This window comes from Aquarana catesbeiana, linkage group LG03 (assembly GCF_042186555.1).
Source record: "Aquarana catesbeiana isolate 2022-GZ linkage group LG03, ASM4218655v1, whole genome shotgun sequence".
Classification (NCBI taxonomy): domain Eukaryota; kingdom Metazoa; phylum Chordata; class Amphibia; order Anura; family Ranidae; genus Aquarana; species Aquarana catesbeiana.
The window spans coordinates 193702593-193723698 of record NC_133326.1 but is presented as its reverse complement, the minus strand read 5'-3'; the positions used below and the strand labels follow the sequence as shown (position 1 = coordinate 193723698).

General features: G+C 43.1%; 1 protein-coding gene across 4 annotated transcripts in view; it reads left to right on the top strand.

The window, feature by feature from the left end:
- Positions 1-21106, top strand: part of LRRK2 (leucine rich repeat kinase 2) — a 546702-nt gene that overhangs the window by 488777 nt on the left and 36819 nt on the right. For all 4 annotated transcript variants that reach the window (XM_073619682.1, XM_073619683.1, XM_073619681.1 and 1 more), the window contains 2 exons: positions 2301-2495; positions 15654-15847. In XM_073619682.1, coding sequence (XP_073475783.1) covers positions 2301-2495; positions 15654-15847 — 389 coding nt within the window. The remainder of the gene's footprint in view (positions 1-2300; positions 2496-15653; positions 15848-21106) is intronic.

Sequence of the window (21106 nt, the reverse complement as noted above, 5' to 3'; positions counted from 1 at the left end):
GGGTCTCTGCTTAAAAAAATATATAATGTTTTGGGGGTTTTAAGTAGTTTTCAAGCCAAAAAAAAAAATATTTTTGGGAAAAAAAGTGTCAGATTAGGCTTGGGAGGCAAGTAGTTAAGAAGTATTATGAAGATAATTAAAAATAAGCTTGTAAGATCAAATGCTTTTTTAACTGGGCTACAAAAAATATAACTTATTGGGAAATTTAACTTAGAGAAGAGACTTAAATTATTAAATCCAACCCAAAAACGTAATATATTAGATGTGGTGGCTGCATTCATTTTTTTTTTTTTTTCTTCGTTTTTTACTGGTGATCTAACCAGTAACACACCTTATGTATTAGAGAGCCTACATCCCGATGAGGGAGCAACAGAGACACCTATGGATAGCATCATTGTTAATCTGGGGGGGAAGGTAGTGTTAGATAAACTAGCAGATTTAGATGCGCAAATTGAAGCCACACTCCAGCTCACACTTTTTAAGCAGTTTTTCCTTTTGGGATAAAGGTTTCACATAAAAAAATGAAAGTTGATCATAGTAAGCATCCCTGTCAGTGGTAAATGGTTTTTCTCAACCCTCTAACTGCTACGTCTGCAGGACAGCTTGTTACGTAGATCACCAGGTGAAAAAAAGAGATAGAAAACTTAACGCACCCAGCACATCTAAGAATTGGTAAGCTGCAATATAATAAATATTTGCATTTGGGGTTTATTACCATTTAAGGGTTTATTACCACTTTAACTGCTTCCTGTCTGCCATGTAGCAGTTTTACTTCTACAGGGCGACAGCTGTGCTCCGACACTTTCGGGTAGGGGGCACGCATGCACGCTGTCGGTGGCTCGCTTCTGCTGTGATTACTCAGTGTCCTCCAGCACGTGCCGATTGTCAGGCAGAGACACAGAACTGCAATCTGCCTATGTAAACAAGGCAGATTACCATTCTGAAAGGGGGGAAGGGAGAGAGTTTGTGTCCCTGCAAAGCAGGAAATAAATTCCATCTCTTCTCCTAATAAAAGCACCTCACACAGTTCACATAAAAACTGGTTAGGCACACAGTTAACCCTTTGATCGCCCCTGATAACCCCTTCCCAGCTACTGTCATTTGTACAGTAACCGTGCATATTTTTTAGCATTGATCACTGTATTAGTTCCCAAAAAGTCAGTTAGTGCTAGAATGTGCGCTGCAATAATCGCCATCATTACTAGTAAAAACGTTTTTTATAGAAGTATCCCATAGTGTGTAGATCAAAGACCACCAAAAGAAAGCTCTATTTGTGGGGAAAAAAAGGACATCAATTTTATTTTGGTTCAGTGTCACAACCACTCAATTGTCAGTTAAAGTACCACAGTGCCGTATCGCAAAAAATGGCCTGGTCATGAAGGGGGTAAATCGTCCAGAGGTCAAGTGGTTAAAGGGGAACTCTGGGCACACACAAGTGCAAAAAAATTACCTCTAGTCAGGTGTTCAAATTGAGCAGATCGCTGCTCTCTATTGTACAATTCATAACTTGCTTTATGCCAGATACTACAGTTAGCAGTGTACTTTGTGTGCTACATCTCTCATACATGGAAGCCTTAGTGTAATTTAGCCACCCCTTCCCCCCTTGGTCATCCATAGAATGCTTTGTGTTCTGTGAACCATTGACAAACTATAAGGCATCTTCAACATTCAAAACATAAAGGAGTGTTGAATGCCTTCATCCCCTCACCCATGGTTCTATCTCTAACCCCTACATCGCTACAGGATTCAATGATGGATGGGCCAGTAGGATAAAAAACATGTGTGGTAGGAGACCAAGGCTTTTGGCACTCCTGGAAATGTTAAAAGTTTTTTCATAGGCTGTGGCTCTGGAAGGCAGATGAGTTTGGACGTTCGGAGGAGAGGTAATTATTATTTGTTTATTGCAGGGTATAGTTTTCTTTGAGGAAAGCAGCAGAATTGCATTAAGTAGACAAAAAGCTCTTAATTTATTCAAAGTATTTCTTAATACCTTCAATACATACGTTCTTTAATACTCAAACCACAGCATAACAACATAGGTATATATACTTCTGTATGAAAAGCCCTAGTCATAAAAAGTTACAAAGGTTTTTTATTTAATAATAGATAATAAGGGAATCTTGGTAATACATGTCCATAACTGGTACTAGAGATATGGTAAGACTACATGGATTACTTGGTACTCAAAGGAATAAATATTTAACATAGAGAATAACATTGACAGAATACTATTTTTGCTGTGTGCTATTTTAAGATATTTTATTTTGAAAATAATCATACTTTCTGTATTTTTTTAATAGGTTTATGAAATTTTAAATTCTGCAGAACTTCTTTGTTTAATGAGGAACCTTGTGGTACCAAGCCATCTTACAGCTGAATGCATTGTAACGACAAGTCCTCGTGTCAGGAATCCCACTGTTTGGGTTGGAAGCGGCAGCACTGATAAGGGACAGATTTCCTCCTTGAATTTAGTTAAAGGTGGACACACTTGTGAGGTAATTCTTTTTTTTTATTTATTTTTTTTTTTTTTGAATCTCAATATAAAGTTGACACTGTCTCTCAAACAGCATGTTGGATGTTGAACTGCAGTACTTGCATGAGGTGATAAAACATCACATCATTACATCGAAAAGCTGCAAAAGCTGGTCTTTAGTTATTTGGAAATAATGTTTTAAACCTAATAATTCAAACAAAATTTATTTTATCTTAACTGGAAATGTAGATCTATAAGGCTTACCATCCCCATTTGCATTGGTAAGTTTTTTGGGGCAATGATGTTTAAGTATTGGCACTGTGGACAGCTTAATAGAATGATACCAAACTGCAGTATGCATGTCTATGAATTCTGTTTTTTAACACCACCTTCAAGAATGAATAGCAGCCCACAAATACTCAGAGCCTATACTTTGAGCCATTGCCTAAAATTAGAAAAACCTCAAAAACAAACTTTGATTGTTCATGTTTGTAACCACTTTTTATATATGTAACTTAACCACTTAAGGACCAGCTTCGTTTTGGAATTTAGATGTTTACATGTTTAAAACAGGTTTTTCTGCTAGAAAATTACTTAGAACCCCCAAACATTATATATTGTTTTTTTTTCTAACACCCTAGAGAATAAAATGGCGGTCATTGCAATACTTTTTTCACACCGTATTTGCGCAATGGTCTTTCAAGCGCGCTTTTTTTGAAAAAATTCACTTTTTTGAATAAAAAAATAAAACAAAAGTAAAGTTAGCCCATTTATTTTTATATTGTGAAAGATAATGTTACGCTGAGTAAATTGATACCCAACATGTCATGCTTCAAAATTGCGCCCGCTCGTGGAATGGCGTCAAACTTTTACCCACAAAAATCTCCATAGGCGACGTTTAAAAAATTCTACAGGTTGCATATTTTGCGTTACAGAGGAATTCTAGGGCTAGAATTATTGCTCTCGCTCTAACGATTGCGGCGATACCTCACATGTGTAGTCTGACCACCGATTTCATATGCGGCGCTACTCACGTATGCGTTCACTTCTGCGCGCGAGCTCGTCGGGACAGGGGGTTTTTTTTTTAAAAAAAAAAATTTATTTTTATTATTTATTTTACATTATTTTATTTATTTTTACACGGTTTTAAAAAAAAAAATTGTGTCACTTTTAGTCCTATTACAAGGAATGTAAACATCCCTTGTAATAGAAAAAAGCATGACAGGACCTCTTAAATATGAGATCTGGGATCAAAAAGACCTTAGATCTCATATTTACACTAAAATGCAATAAAAAAAAAAGCCATTTAAAAAAATGACATTAAAAAAAATTTGCCTTTAAGACGTATGGGCGGAAGTGACGTTTAGACGTCACTTCCGCCCAGCAGTGTCATGGAGAAGAGTGGGCGGGATCTTAGCCTCACTCGTCTCCAGGCACAGCACGGAAAAGGACACGATCGCCTCCGCCGCTACGACAGCTCCGGTAAGCGGCGGAGGGCATAACAACGATATCCGCTGGCAAACTTTGGACGTACATCAAAATTGCCACTGTGGTTAGGCTTATCCAAGGTCCTGTGTAGACCTGCCACCATGTCTACTGCAATAGCTAGACTTCTGCCTGTTTCCCTAAGGACCTGCCACTATATCCTTCATAAGGGAAAATTTCCGTTTGTAATAACAAACACTAATGCCGCGTACACACGACCGGACTTTCTGGAAAACTAGGTCCGACGTTCTTCCGGCGGACTACCGCCGGACTTTCTAAACGGACGGACTTGCCTACACACGACCGAAATTTCCAGCAGACTAGGTCCGCTGGTCTTCCCGACGGACTTTCGCCGGAGTTACGGCGGACTTTCAGAATGAATGGACTTGCCCACACATGGACAATTCCGTTCATTTTGAACGTGACTCGGGTACGACGGGACTAGAAAAGGAAGTCATTCTCGCCGCTTTTATTGGCGAGGTTGCACCTTGCGAGCCCCGTCGCGGGGCATACCATGCCCTTAGGTCTGGTATGGATTTTAAGGGGAACCCCCTACGCCGACAATCGGCGTGGGGTCCCCCCAAAGGTCGATACCAGACCCGAGCACGCAGCCCGGCCGGTTAGGAAAGGGGGTGGGGATGAGCGAGTGCCCCCCCCCACTGAACCGTACCAGGCCGCACGCCCTCAACATGGGGGGTGGGTGCTTTGGGGGAGGGGGCACCCTGCGGCCCCCCCAACCCAAAGCACCTTGTCTCCATGTTGATGAGGACAAGGGCCTCTTCCTGACAACCCTGGCCGTTGGTTGTAGGGGTCTGCGGGCGGGGGACTTATCGGAATCCAGGAGCCCCCTTTAATAAGAGGGCCCCCAGATCCCGGCCCCCCACCCTATGTGAATGAGTATGGGGTACATGGTACCCCTACCCATTCACCTGGGGGAAAAAAGTGTCAATAAAAAAAACACACTACACAGGTTTTTAAAGTAATTTATTAGACGGCTTCGGGGGTCTTCTTCTGACTTTGGGGGTCTCTCCGGTTCTTCTCCGCTGTCTCAGGCCTCTTCTCCCGTTGTTTGACCTCTTCTCCGCGCTCTCCGGGTCTTCTTCCGGGCTCCTCCGCTATCTTCTGCTCTTTTGCTAGCGGTGGCCCGGTCTTCTTCCTTCTGCCTTCTTGTCTTCCTCCCTCTTCTCTTCTTGCGATGTTGACACGACGCCCTCTCTCGCTGGAATGCTCTCTGAGCGCTCCAATGTGACTTATATAGGTTGTGACCCCACCCCCTTATGCCATCACAGTCTCTGGGCATGCTGGGACTGTGATGTTTTAGGGGGGTGTGGTCAACATCACCCGGTGACCTCGCCCTCTTATGTCATCACAGTCCCAGCATGCCCAGAGACTGTAACGGCATAAGGGGGCGGGGTCACCGCCTATGTAAGTCACATCGGAGCGCTCAGAGAGCATTCCAGCCAGAGAGAGCGTCGTGTCAACATCGCAAGAAGAGAAGAGGGAGGAAGACAAGAGAAGGCAGAAGACTGGGCCAGCAGAGGAGCCCGGCAGAAGAAGGAGAAGAGGTCAAACAACGTCGAAGAGGCCGGAGACAGCGGAGAAGAACCGGAGAGACCCCCGAAGCCAGAAGAAGACCCCCTGAGCTGTCTAATAAGTTACTTTAAAAACCTGTTTAGTGTGTTTGTTTTTTTTTATTGACACTTTTTCCCCTAGGTGAATGGGTAGGGGTACCATGTACCCCATACTTATTCACATAGGGTGGGGGGCCGGGATCTGGGGGCCCTCTTATTAAAGGGGGCTCCCGGATTCCGAAAAGCCCCCCGCCCGCAGACCCCGACAACCAACGGCCATTGTTGTCGGGAAGAGGCCCTTGTCCTCATCAACATGGGGACAAGGTGCTTTGGGGTGGGTGGGGCCGCAGGGAACCCCTCCCCCAAAGCACCCACCCCCCCATGTTGAGGGCATGGTACAGTTCAGGGGGGGGGGGGGCGCTCGCTCGTCCCCACCCCCTTTCCTGACCGGCCGTGCTCGGATCGGGGTCTGGTATGGACCTTTGGGGGGACCCCACACCGATTTTTCGGCGTAGGGGGTTCCCCTTAAAATCCATACCAGACCTAAGGGCCTGGTATGCCTCGCGCTCGCTGCAATAGGAGAATTGTTTTTTCCTATTGCAGCAAGCGCGAGTACCCTGCCCTTGCGTCGTATCTGGTCCGTCGGACCAGCCTACAGACAAACAGGCTTTCCGTCGGGAACTGAGTCTGGCGGAGTTACGATGGAGAGATTTGAAACATGTTTCATTTCTAGGTCCGTCGGACTTTTGGGAAAAAAAAGTCCGCGGGAGCCTACACACGATCGGATTGTCCGGCGGACTCTGGTCCACCGGACTGAGTCTGCTGTAAAGTCCGCTCGTGTGTACGCGGCATAAGGGTTATTTTTCTCCCTATCTACCCATACATCAGTGTAGTCCTTACATTGCTTAAAAAATCACATTCTTTGTTGGTATTTTTTGGACCTTTAATCACACCCTTCAGATTTATATCCTAGGGTGCTTTGGAGACTTTTTACTAGTGGTGAAAAATCTGACTTTACATCAAGTATAGCATAGCAAGCCTAATGATCAGGCAACAAGGTAAACCAGTAGAGTATTAATCAAATTATCCTGGATCCAGAGAGGTCAAAGTAAGAGTAGAGATCCAGCAGTCCCAAATCTTGTCAAATAGTTTTTTGTGTTTTTCTGAGGTTCAAAGATAATTTATAGAGAGGTAGACTAGCATTAACCAATTATATCCAAGTATTAATCGAAGGGGAGGGAGGTTCCTTCCAGGATAGTCAAATGGGTTTTTGCATTGAAAAAGAGGATATACAGAAGCACCTTATTTTTATGTTTAATATATAATTATACATGAACTTGGGGGGCATATTTTCTTATTATTTACTAATATATCTTTGATAGCGGTATCACAGTCCATACTCTGCTATACACTGCAGTAACACTCCACATCATGGCCCACATTTTACGACCTATTTATGCAGGAGGTGGTTTGGAGCCTGTGGACTATAGAATTCTCCCAGTTTAACCACTTGCCGACCGCTGCACGACTATATACGTCGACAGAGCGGCACGGGCAGGCAAAAGGACGTATATGTACGTCCTTGCCTGCCCGCGGGTGGGGGGTCCGATCGGACACCCCCCCCGGTGCCTGCGGCGGTCGGCAAATCTCCCCCGGCGATCGGAGGTGAGGGGGAGGCCATCCATTCGTGGCCCCCCCCTCGCGATCGCTCTCAGCCAATGGGATCATTTCCCTGCCTCTGTATTGTACACAGAGGCAGAGGAAATGATGTCATCTCTCCTCGGCTCGGTATTTTCCGTTCCGGGCCGAGGAGAGAAGACTGCAATGTAAGTGCACAACACACACACACACAGTAGAACATGCCAGGCACACTAAACACCCCGATTCCCCCCCCCCCGATCGCCCCCCGATCCCCCCCCAATCACACCCCCCCCCCCTGTCACAAACTGACACCAGCAGTTTTTTTTTTTTTTTTTCTGATTACTGTATTGGTGTCAGTTTGTGACAGTTACAGTGTCAGGGCAGTGAGTGTTAGGCCCCCTGTAGGTCTAGGGTACCCCCCTAACCCCCCCTAATAAAGTTTTAACCCCTTGATCACCCCCTGTCACCAGTGTCGCTAAGCGATCATTTTTCTGATCGCTGTATTAGTGTCGCTGGTGATGCTAGTTAGGGACGTAAATATTTAGGTTCGCCGTCAGAGTTTTATAGCGACAGGGACCCCCATATACTATCTAATAAATGTTTTAACCCCTTGATGGCCCCCTAGTTAACCCTTTCACCACTGATCACTGTATAACCGTTACGGGTGACGCTGGTTAGTTTGTTTATTTTTTATAGTGTCAGGGCACCCGCCGTTTATTACCGAATAAAGATTTAGCCCCCTGATCGCCCGGCGGTGATATGCGTCGCCCCAGGCAGCGTCAGATTAGCGCCAGTACCGCTAACACCCACGCACGCAGCATACGCCTCCCTTAGTGGTATAGTATCTGTACAGATCAATATCTGATCCGATCAGATCTATACTGGCGTCCCCAGCAGTTTAGGGTTCCCAAAAACACAGTGTTAGCGGGATCAGCCCAGATACCTGCTAGCACCTGCGTTTTGCCCCTCCGCCCAGCTCGGCCCAGCCCACCCAAGTGCAGTATCGATCGATCACTGTCACTTACAAAACACTAAACGCATAACTGCAGCGTTCGCAGAGTCAGGCCTGATCCCTGCGATCGCTAACAGTTTTTTTGGTAGCATTTTGGTGAAATGGCAAGCACCAGCCCCAGGCAGCGTCAGGTTAGTGCCAGTACCGCTAACACCCACGCACCGTACACCTCCCTTAGTGGTATAGTATCTGAACGCATCAATATCTGATCCGATCAGATCTATACTAGCGTCCCCAGCAGTTTAGGGTTCCCAAAAACGCAGTGTTAGCGGGATCAACCCAGATACCTGCTAGCAACTGCGTTTTACCCCTCCGCCCGGCCCAGCCCAGCCCACCCAAGTGCAGTATCGATCGATCACTGTCACTTACAAAACACTAAACGCATAACTGCAGCGTTCGCAGAGTCAGGCCTGATCCCTGCGATCGCTAACAGTTTTTTTTGTAGCGTTTTGGTGAACTGGCAAGCACCAGCCCCAGGCAGCGTCAGGTTAGTGCCAGTAGCGCTAACACCCACGCACGCAATGTACACCTCCCTTAGTGGTATAGTATCTGAACTGATCAATATCTGATCCGATCAGATCTATACTGGCGTCCCCAGCAGTTTAGGGTTCCCAAAAACGCAGTGTTAGCGGGATCAGCCCAGATACCTGCTAGCACCTGCGTTTTGCCCCTCCGCCCGGCCCAGCCAACCCAAGTGCAGTATCGATCGATCACTGTCACTTACAAAACACTAAATGCATAACTGCAGCATTCGCAGAGTCAGGCCTGATCCCTGCGATCGTTAACAGTTTTTTTGGTAGCGTTTTGGTGAACTGGCAAGCGCCAGCGGCCTAGTACACCCCGGTCGTAGTCAAACCAGCACTGCAGTAACACTTGGTGACGTGGCGAGTCCCATAAGTGCAGTTCAAGCTGGTGAGGTGGCAAGCACAAGTAGTGTCCCGCTGCCACCAAGAAGACAAACACAGGCCCGTCATGCCCATAGTGCCCTTCCTGCTGCATTCGCCAATCCTAATTGGGAACCCACCACTTCTGCAGCGCCCGTACTTCCCCCATTCACATCCCCAACCAAATGCAGTCGGCTGCATGAGAGGCATTTTTATGTCCTCCCGATTACCCCTACCCAACGAACCCCCCCAAAAAAGATGTTGTGTCTGCAGCAAGCGTGGATATAGGCGTGACACCCGCTATTATTGTCCCTCCTGTCCTGACAATCCTGGTCTTTGCATTGGTGAATGTTTTGAACGCTACCATTCACTAGCTGAGTATTAGCGTAGGGTACAGCATTGCACAGACTAGGACACACTTTCACAGGGTCTCCCAAGATGCCATCGCATTTTGAGAGACCCGAACCTGGAACCGGTTACAGTTATAAAAGTTACAGTTACAAAAAAAGTGTAAAAAAAAAAAAAAAAAAAAAACACAAACAAAAATATAAAATAAAAAATAATAGTTGTCGTTTTATTGTTCTCTCTCTATTCTCTCTCTCTCTATTCTCTCTATTGTTCTGCTCTTTTATACTGTATTCTATTCTGCAATGTTTTATTGTTATTATGTTTTATCATGTTTGCTTTTCAGGTCTGCAATTTTTTATACTTTACCGTTTACTGTGCTTTATTGTTAACCATATTTTTGTCTTCAGGTACAGCATTCACGAATTTGAGTGGTTATACCAGAATGATGCTTGCAGGTTTAGGTATCATCTTGGTATCATTCTTTTCAGCCAGCGGTCGGCTTTCATGTAGAAGCAATCCTAGCGGCTAATTAGCCTCTAGACTGCTTTTACAAGCAGTGGGAGAGAATGCCCCCCCCCCCCCCACCGTCTTCCGTGTTTTTCTCTGGCTCTCCTGTCTCAACAGGGAACCTGAGAATGCAGCCGGTGATTCAGCCAGCTGACCATAGAGCTGATCAGAGACCAGAGTGGCTCCAAACATCTCTATGGCCTAAGAAACCGGAAGCTACGAGCATTTTATGACTTAGATTTCGCCGGATGTAAATAGCGCCATTGGGAAATTGGGAAAGCATTTTATCATACCGATCTTGGTGTGGTCAGATGCTTTGAGGGCAGAGGAGAAATCTAGGGTCTAATAGACCCCAATTTTTTCAAAAAAGAGTACCTGTCACTACCTATTGCTATCATAGGGGATATTTACATTCCCTGAGATAACAATAAAAATGATTAAAAAAAAAAAAAAATGAAAGGAACAGTTTTAAAATAAGATAAAAAAGCAAAAAAATAATAAAGAAAAAAAAAAAAAAAAAAGCACCCCTGTCCCCCCTGCTCTCGCGCTAAGGCGAACGCAAGCGTCGGTCTGGCGTCAAATGTAAACAGCAATTGCACCATGCATGTGAGGTATCACCGCGACGGTCAGATCGAGGGCAGTCATTTTAGCAGTAGACCTCCTCTGTAAATCTAAAGTGGTAACCTGTAAAGGCTTTTAAAGGCTTTTAAAAATGTATTTATTTTGTTGTCACTGCACGTTTGTGCGCAATTGTAAAGCATGTCATGTTTGGTATCCATGTACTCGGCCTAAGATCATCTTTTTTATTTCATCAAACATTTGGGCAATATAGTGTGTTTTAGTGCATTAAAATGTAAAAAAGTGTGTTTTTTCCCCAAAAAATGCGTTTGAAAAATCGCTGCGCAAATACTGTGTGAAAAAAAAAATTAAACACCCACCATTTTAATCTGTAGGGCATTTGCTTTAAAAAAATATATAATGTGTGGGGGTTCAAAGTAATTTTCTTGCAAAAAAAAAATAATTTTTTCATGTAATCAAAAAGTGTCAGAAAGGGCTTTGTCTTCAAGTGGTTAGAAGAGTGGGTGATGTGTGACATAAGCTTCTAAATGTTGTGCATAAAATGCCAGGACAGTTCAAACCCCCCCAAATGACCCCATTTTGGAAAGTAGACACCCCAAGCTATTTGCTGAGAGGCATGTCGAGTCCATGGAATATTTTATATTGTGACACAAGTTGCGGGAAAGAGACAAATTATTATTTTTTTTTTTTTTTTTTTTGCACAAAGTTGTCACTAAATGATATATTGCTCAAACATGCCATGGGAATATGTGAAATTACACCCCAAAATACATTCTGTTGCTTCTCCTGAGTACGGGGATACCACATGTGTGAGACTTTTTGGGAGCCTAGCCACGTATGGGACCCCGAAAACCAAGCATCGCCTTCAGGCTTTCTAAGGGCGTAAATTTTTGATTTCACTCTTCACTGCCTATCACAGTCTCGGAGGCCATGGAATGCCCAGGTGGCACAACCCCCCCCCCAAATGACCCCATTTTGGAAAGTAGACACCCCAAGCTATTTGCTGAGAGGTATAGTGAGTATTTTGCAGACCTCACTTTTTGTCACAAAGTTTTGAAAATTAAAAAAAGAAAAAAAAAATTTTTATTTTGTCTTTCTTCATTTTCAAAAACAAATGAGAGCTGCAAAATACTCACCATGCCTCTCAGCAAATAGCTTGGGGTGTCTACTTTCCAAAATGGGGTCATTTGGGGGGGGTTTGTGCCACCTGGGCATTCCATGGCCTCCGAAACTGTGATAGGCAGTGAAGAGTGAAATCAAAAATGTACACCCTTAGAAATCCTGAAGGCGGTGATTGGTTTTCGGGGTCCCGTACGCGGCTAGGCTCCTAAAAAGTCCCACACATGTGGTATCCCCGTACTCAAGAGAAGCAGCAGAATGTATTTTGGGGTGCAATTCCACATATGCCCATGACCTGTGTGAGCAATATATCATTTAGTGACAACTTTGTGCAAAAAAAAAAAAAAATAAATAAATAAATTGTCACTTTCCCGCAACTTGTGTCAAAATATAAAATATTCCATGGACTCAACATGCCTCTCAGCAAATAGCTTGGGGTGTCTACTTTCCAAAATGGGGTCATTTGGGGGGGGTTTGTGCCATCTGGGCATTTTATGGCCTTCAAAACTGTGATAGGTAGTGAGGAGTAAAATCAAAAATGTACGCCCTTAGAAATCCTGAAGGCAGTGATTGGTTTTCGGGGCCCCGTATGCGGCTAGGCTCCCAAAAAGTCCCACACATGTGGTATCCCCATACTCAGGAGAAGCAGCTAAATGTATTTTGGGGTGCAATTCCACATAGGCCCATGGCCTGTGTGAGCAATATATCATTTAGTGACAACTTTTTGTAATTTTTTTTTTTTTTTCATTATTCAATCACTTGGGACAAAAAAAATGAATATTCAATGGGCTCAACATGCCTCTCAGCAATTTCCTTGGGGTGTCTACTTTCCAAAATGGGGTCATTTGTGGGGGTTTTGTACTGCCCTGTCATTTTAGCACCTCAAGAAATGACATAGGCAGTCATAAATTAAAGACTGTGTAAATTCCAGAAAATGTACCCTAGTTTGTAGGCGCTATAACTTTTGCGCAAACCAATAAATATACACTTATTGACATTTTTTTTACCAAAGACATGTGGCCAAATACATTTTGGCCTAAATGTATGACTAAAATTGAGTTTATTGGATTTTTTTTAGAACAAAAAGTAGAAAATATCATTTTTTTTCAAAATTTTCGGTCTTTTTCCGTGTATAGCGCAAAAAATAATAACGGCAGAGGTGATCAAATACCATCAAAAGAAAGCTCTATTTGTGGGAAGAAAAGGACGCAAATTTCGTTTGGTTACAGCATTGCATGACCGCGCAATTAGCAGTTAAAGCGACGCAGTGCCAAATTGTAAAAAGTGCTCTGGTCAGGAAGGGGGTAAATCCTTCCGGGGCTGAAGTGGTTAAGGCAGCAGAGAGAACTCATTGCAGGAGAGCTGGTCACATTACTTAGATCACATGGACCTGTCTCTCCTTTTTCTCCCTCTCTTTCTCCACTCCTATTAATTTTAATAGTGCTAAGACCATTTGTAAAGAACATCACTGTGCTTTATAAATATGCTATGTTTTCTTTTCTTTTTTACATCCCTGAGATTGACATGGTAAAGACATACCACTGATTTTCAAATGGAACCTTACAAACCCATGCTTTATAATTGTTGTGCTTTACAGCTTCTTCCTATAATTGTCTGAGGTTATTGACTCAGCATGCCAGTAGCCACAACCATAGCTTCTGACACATGCCTGTTGAAAAGGATTCCCTTTTTTTTTTATTAAGTTGTGTGATTTATTATTGTACAGCACTGCTGAACATGTGCGTTTTTTAAAGTGCAATTGCAATGATAACATTTCTTTAGGTCTGAAGCTTCCCTATGCTTAAAACATAGCAGCTAGATGCCGCAAATATATACTTATCTTCTGGAGTGAGGTCCCTCTGTGTCAGGCTAGCGGCTGTCTTCACTTCCACTTAAGCAGCTTTGCCATGGATCTTTGTGGGGAAGAATAGCTTGTCTGCCTTTGTCTTACATAGAGCTGTAGCGAAGATGCAAAAAGTGAAAGGTAACACTGAAGGGACTAACTGAACTTTAGGCTCTCCACACTAGGTACTAAGCATTTTACAGGGTCTAGCTGCTATTGTGTAAACTCCTTTAGATCCCCTAATGATAATAACAATCTTCTAATGCATACAGTGGGGAAAAATAATTATTTAATAACCTGCAGATTTTGTAAGTTTTCCCACCTACAAAGATTTAAAGGGTCTATAATTTTTATCAGAGGTGTATTTTAAATGATAGAGATAGAATATCAACCAGAAATTAAAAAAAAACACGATACAAATGTTATAAATTCAGTTGCAGTTCAGTGATTAAAATAAGTATTTGATTTCCTACCAACCAGCAATAATTCTGGCTCCTACAGACTGGCTAGAGTATGTGCTCATGTGGTACACAGATTAGTCCTCTCACTTTAAGAAGGTGCTCCTAACGACAACTCGTTATGTGTATAAAAGACACCTGTCCACAGAATCTTTCTTCCATTCAAACCTCACCATCATGGGCAAGACCAAAGAGCTGCCAAAGGACGTCAGGGACAAGATTGTAGACCTGCACTAGGCTGAATTGGGCTACAAGACCATGAGCAAGAAGCTTGGTGAGAAGGAGACAACTGTTGGAGCGATTATTCGCAAATGGAAGAAATACAAAATGACCATCAATCGTCCTCGGTCTGGAGCTCCATGCAAGGTTTTGCCTCATGGGGTAATGATGATCATGAGAAAAATTAGGGATCAGCCCAGAACTACACGGGAGAAGCTTGTGAATGATCTCAAGGCAGTTGGGACCACAGTCACCATACAAACCATTGGTAGCACGATACGCCATCATGGATTGAAATCCTGCAGTACCCACAAGGTCCTCCTCCTCAAGAAGGCACACGTACAGGCCCGTCTGAAGTTTGCCAATAGACATCTAAATGATTCGGAGAAAGTGCTGCAGTCAGATGAGACCAAAATTGAGCTCTTTGGCATTAACTTGACTAAAGATGGGTCATGGATACCGTCAAGGCAATGAAGGAGTGGCTCGAGAAGAAGCACATTAGGGTCATGGAGTAGCCTAGCCGGTCTCCAGATCTTAATCCTATAAAAAATGTGTGGAAGGAGCTGAATCTTCGAATTGCCAAGCAACATCCAAGAAACCTTAAAAGAGAAGTAAAAGAATAATTTATTTTTCAGGTTTATACTTACCTAGGTGGATGCGGCATCGGTCCAATGCTGCATCTGTCCCCCGGTGCCTTTGCAATGAGAACTGAGTGATCAAACACCACCGATCACTCCATTTTCAGAGCTCCGCGAGCAGAGAGCTGTAGACTGTCAGTCAGCAGCTCTCCGCTCTGCCCCCTCCTCCCTCACTGGAGCGCTGAGCTGTGGAGGGGCGGGGAGCGCCTGGATCAGGCTCTCAGCGGCTTGCTGAAAGGCTGAGCCAGGTGTCAGTCCAGGCACTAGGCGGATCCTGACTTTATTGTCGCGATGCCGCGGACCTGGACTGAAATCCGTAATGTCAGCAGAGAGCAGACTTTAGTCTGCTCTCTGCTGAAATCAGGTCACAGGAGTGCAAAACGAATTGCATTAATGTGATCCACAGGAGAAGTACAGCCAAACAAGCTTTGGCTGCACTTGTCCTTTAAGGATTTAGAGAAGATCTGTAAAGAAGAGTAGACCAAAATCCCTCCTGAGATGTGTGCAAACCTGGTATCTTAACTACAAGAACTATCTTACCTCTGTGCTTGTCAACAAGGGTTTCTCCACCAAGTACTAAGTCATGTTTTGCTTGGTGATCAAATACTTATTTTACTCCCTGAACTGCAACTCAATTTATAACATTTGTATTGTGTTTTTTGGTTGATATTCTGTCTGTATCATTTAAAATACACCTATGATAAATATAGCCCTTAATTTCTTTGTAGGTGCGCAAACTTACAAAATCTGCAGGGGGTCAAATAATTATTTGCTCCACTGTATGTAAACCTTCTTAAGATTATAACTGTTTTAATTCTATCATAATAAGTTGTTTTCTGTGTGTTTTAAATAACATTCCCTTTATGCTGCTTGCAGGACTTTTCAGACAGCAGAATCCTGTGTCTGGCACTTGTGACCCTACCTGGTGAGAAAGAGCAGTGGATTCTGGCAGGGACGCAGTCTGGTGAAATAGTTTCTATGCTAACTGAAGATCTCCAAACAAAACACTGCATTCAGAAAATGCCTGATTCCATTACTTGCTTGTTGTTTTGCTGTGTAGTGAAGCAGAGGTATATTTTAAGTATGATTATTATAAACTTGTATAATCTTATAATATGCAGTAAAAAACAATACTTGTCGTTTTAAATGTTGCAACTGCATTGGTAAATTTGTTGGTAAAAGTGTGTACATCATAAATTGCTACATATTTTATTATGTACTATTCACTTGTGTAAGTGTAACTATTTGTGCGTATATTCTTCTGAACAGCTACTGTGTTTAACCCTTCCACTGCCATAGCCATTTTTGCATTTTATTTTTTGCACATGCTAAAATGCACATTTTAGGCCTGAAGATTATTTAAACCCCTCAAAAAAACATCATGTATTTTCTGAAAGCAAAGAACCTGTAAATTAAAATTTTGGTAGTTGCAATTTTGTATATCACACAATCTTTGTACACACAAACGCAATAAAATGCCCATTTTTTTGGTAAAATATAAAAGATGAGGTTGTGTTGAATGTATAGATGCCAAACATGTCTAGGAATAATATCAAAAGGGGAGCCACTGTAATGAATTAACATGTGTCTAATACAAATTGATTAGCGTCATATGATCAAAACGCTTAGTCCTGGGGACGGGCTACCTCCCATGTAGCAAAAAAAGTACTGAAACTAAACAAAAAGGAGGGGGAGGGGGGAATAAGAAAATCTCCCCAGCCCCATGATAGCTAACCAAAGGAAGAAGCAACCACGTGAATATGATCAAATGGAAAAACCTTTATTGGAAATAGGACAAATATATAAAAAGGGGGCGGAAAAAGAATCCACATGCGTGGAATACACGCAGGTGGGGTCCCCTCCACCGCGATATCAAAGGTAAGTGGATAACAGTTTAAAAGAATAGATAGACTGTGAACATGAACATAAAACAACGTTGGATATTAAAAACAGCAACACTGATGGGCATCCCCTCACTGCTCCCCTCCGCACCCACAGTCTCTAAGTAATGGCGTTAAATAGACCTAAAGAAACTGAGTAATGGGGAGGTGTTCTCCTTGCTGGGTAATGTGATGAATGAAACAAGGAAAGTCCAAGAAAATGTCCGTGTACATATATGTCCGATCATGGGCTAAATGATACCACACATGTGCAGCTTGATCTCGCGTGAGATATAGATAAGTGTGGTGTTGCAGCTAATGAAGCCAGGGCAGTGAACTGATCACACAAATGATCCTGCAATGCATGTATGAAACTGGACTGATGGTACTGAGATGTCTGCAGAGTATGAAAGCAGTGTTTCTCAGTCTCCGGATCTCCTATAGTTTCATCATGTAATCATAACATATGTATAGGTTGGTAAGAATAGGCTGTTCACTCATAAGGTAGATGGATATAGAAGCATGGAAAATGTAATTGATCCTTGTAGGCTTCTTACCCCTTCTGTCGCTTCATGGTACAAGCACAGCTTTTCTTCCATGGATTAAGTCTGTATGTATCCAGTACGTCGAGATAGTCCCACGTGTAGGTTTGTTGTTTACTCTCTGGCCGGCGAACAGCTGATCACGCTGGAGGACGTGAGTGACGGAAGCGTCGGAGTGAGGTGAACAGTTCCTGTGCTGTCTTGTTCGGCTGTGACCAGCAGAGGGCACCGGTTTCAGGAAATCCTGCTGGCGCTGCTAACACGGCTTGTCAAGCGGTATGGTGTAATCCTGACAATGGTGAAGACTGCACAACAAAAGGGGAGAGGAGGAGGGAGACCCCTCAGCGTCTAAGACATCAAAATGTCGACGCGTTTCATGCTCTTAGCTGAGCACTTCATCTGGACATTGTGCATAGATGATCTGTGTCTATAAATAGGGCTAACTGCCCAATCAGCATATTGATTGCACATTTGACTATCTATCGCCATCTTGTGGAAACAACGTCTAATGACAGTCCATCAGTCTAACAATGAATAGGCACACATTTATTGACCAAAACCACAAACCCACAAACCCTGTAGCATATGAGTGCTCATTGTGGGGTGGAGAGATTGAAGTCAAGCCAAATCAGCACAATGTCCAGATGAAGTGCTCAGCTAAGAGCACGATACGCGTCGACATTTTGATGTCTTAGATGCTGAGGGGTCTCCTCCCTCCTCTCCCCTTTTGTTGTGCAGTCTTCACCATTGTCAGGATGACACCATACCGCTTAACAAGCCGTGTTAGCAGCGCCAGCAGGATTTCCTGAAACCGGTGCCCTCTGCTGGTCACAGCCGAACAAGACAGCACAGGAACTGTTCACCTCACTCACGCTTCCGTCACTCACGTCCTCCAGCGTGATCAGCTGTTCCCCGGCCCGAGAGTAAACAACCTACACATGGGACTATCTCGACGTACTGGAAACATACAGACTTGATCCATGGAAGGAAAGCTGTGCTTGTACCATGAAGCGACAGAAGGGGTAAGAAGCCTACAAGGATCAATTACATTTTCCATGCTTCTATATCCATCTACCTTATGAGTAAACAGCCTATTCTTACCAACCTATACATATGTTATGATTACATGATGAAACTATAGGAGATCCGGAGACTGAGACAAACACTGCTTTCATACACTGCAGACATCTCAGTACCATCAGTCCAGTTTCATGCATGTATTGCAGGATCATTTGTGTGATTAGTTCACTGCCCTGGCTTCATTAGCTGCAACACCACTCTTATCTATATCTCATGCGAGATCAAGCTGCACATGTGTGGTATAATTTAGCCCGTGATCGGACATATATGTACACGGACATTTTCTTGGACTTTCCTTGTTTCATTCACCACATTACCCAGCAAGGGGAACACCTCCCCATTACTCAGTTTCTTTAGGTCTATTTAACGCCATTACTTAGAGACTGCGGGGGGGGGGGGGGGGGGGAGCAGTGAGGGGATGCCCATCAGTGTTGCTGTTTTTAACCACTTGAGCCCCGGACCATTATGCTGCCTAAGGACCAGAGGTCTTTTTCCAATTTGGCACTGCTTCGCTTTAACTGCTAATTGCGCGGTCATGCAATGCTGTACCCAAATGAAATTTGCGTCCTTTTCTTCCCACAAATAGAGCTTTCTTTTGATGGTATTTGATCACCTCTGCGGTTTTATTTTTTGCGCTATAAACGGAAAAAGACCGAAAATTTTTTAAAAAAATGATATTTTCTACTTTTTGTTATAAAAAAAATCCAATAAGCTCAATTTTAGTCATACATTTAGGCCAAAATGTATTCGGCCACATGTCTTTGGTAAAAAAAATGTCAATAAGCGTATATTTATTGGTTTGCGCAAAAGTTATAGCGTCTACAAACTAGGGTACATTCTCTGGAATTTACACAGCTTTTAGTTTATGACTGCCTATGTCATTTCTTGAGGTGCTAAAATGGCAGGGCAGTACAAAACCCCCACAAATGACCCCATTTTGGAAAGTAGACACCCCAAGGAAATTGCTGAGAGGCATGTTGAACCCATTGAATATTTATTTTTTTTGTCCCAAGTGATTGAATAATGACAAAAAAAAAAAAAATTTACAAAAAGTTGTCACTAAATGATATATTGCTCACACAGGCCATGGGCCTATGCAGAATTGCACCCCAAAATACATTCAGCTGCTTCTCCTGAGTATGGGGATACCACTTGTGTGGGACTTTATGGGAGCCTAGCCGCGTACGGGGCCCCGAAAACCAAGCACCTCCATGATTTCTAAGGGCGTAAATTTTTGATTTCACTCCTCACTACCTATCACAGTTTTGAAGGCCATAAAATGCCAAGATGGCACAAACCCACCCCCCCCCCCCCAAATGACCCCATTTTGGAAAGTAGACACCCCAAGCTATTTGCTGAGAGGCATGTTGAGTCCATGGAATATTTTATATTTTGACACAAGTTGCGGGAAAGTAACACTTTTTTTTTTTGCACAAAGTTGTCACTAAATGATATATTGCTCACACAGGCCATGGGCATATGTGGAATTACACCCCAAAATATATTCTGCTTCTTCTCCTGAGTACGGGGATACCACATGTGTGGGACTTTTTGGGAGCCTAGCTTCATACGGGGCCCCGAAATCCAATCACCGCCTTCAGGATTTCTAAGGGCGTAAATTTTTGATTTCGCTCCTCACTACCTATCACAGTTTCGAAGGCCATAAAATGCCAAGACAGCACAAAACCCCCCAAAATGACCCCATTTTGCAAAGTAGACACCCCAAGCTATTTGCTGAGAGGCATGGTGAGTATTTTGCAGCTCTCATTTGTTTTTGAAAATGAAGAAAGACAAGAAAATTTTTTTTTTTTTCTTTTTTCAATTTTCAAAAGTTTGTGACAAAAAGTGAGGTCTGCAAATTACTCACTATACCTCTCAGCAAATAGCTTGGGGTGTCTATTTTCCAAAATGGGGTCATTTGGGGGGGGTTGTGCCATCTGGGCATTCCATGGCCTGAAGGCGGTGCTTGGTTTTCGGGGTCCCGTGCGCGGCTAGGCTCCCAAAAAGTCCCACACATGTGGTATCCCCATACTCAGGAGAAGCAACAGAATGTATTTTGGGGTGTAATTTCACATATTCTCATGGCATGTTTGAGCAATATATCATTTAGTGACAACTTTGTGCAAAAAAATTTGTCTCTTTCCCGCAACTTGTGTCACAATATAAAATATTCCATGGACTCGACATGCCTCTCGGCAAATAGCTTGGGGTGTCTACTTTCCAAAATGGGGTCATTTGGGGGGGGGTTTGAACTGTCCTGGCATTTTATGCACAACATTTAGAAGCTTATGTCACACATCACCCACTCTTCTAACCACTTGAAGACAAAGCCCTTTCTGACACATTTTGATTACATGAAAAAATTATTTTTTTTTGCAAGAAAATTACTTTGAACCCCCAAACATTATATATTTTTTTAAAGCAAATGCCCTACAGATTAATATGGTGGGTGTTTCATTTTTTTTTTTCACACAGTATTTGCGCAGCGATTTTTCAAATGCATTTTTTGGGGAAAAAACACACTTTTTAAAATTTTAATGCACTAAAACACACTATATTGCCCAAATGTTTGATGAAATAAAAAAGATGATCTTAGGCCGAGTACATGGATACCAAACATGACATGCTTTAAAATTGCGCACAAACGTGCAGTGGCGACAAAATAAATACATTTTTAAACACCTTTAAAAGCCTTTACAGGTTACCACTTTAGATTTACAGAGGAGGTCTACTGCTAAAATTACTGCCCTCGATCTGACCTTCGTGGTGATACCTCACATGCATGGTGCAATTGCTGTTTACATTTGACACCAGACCGACGCTTGCG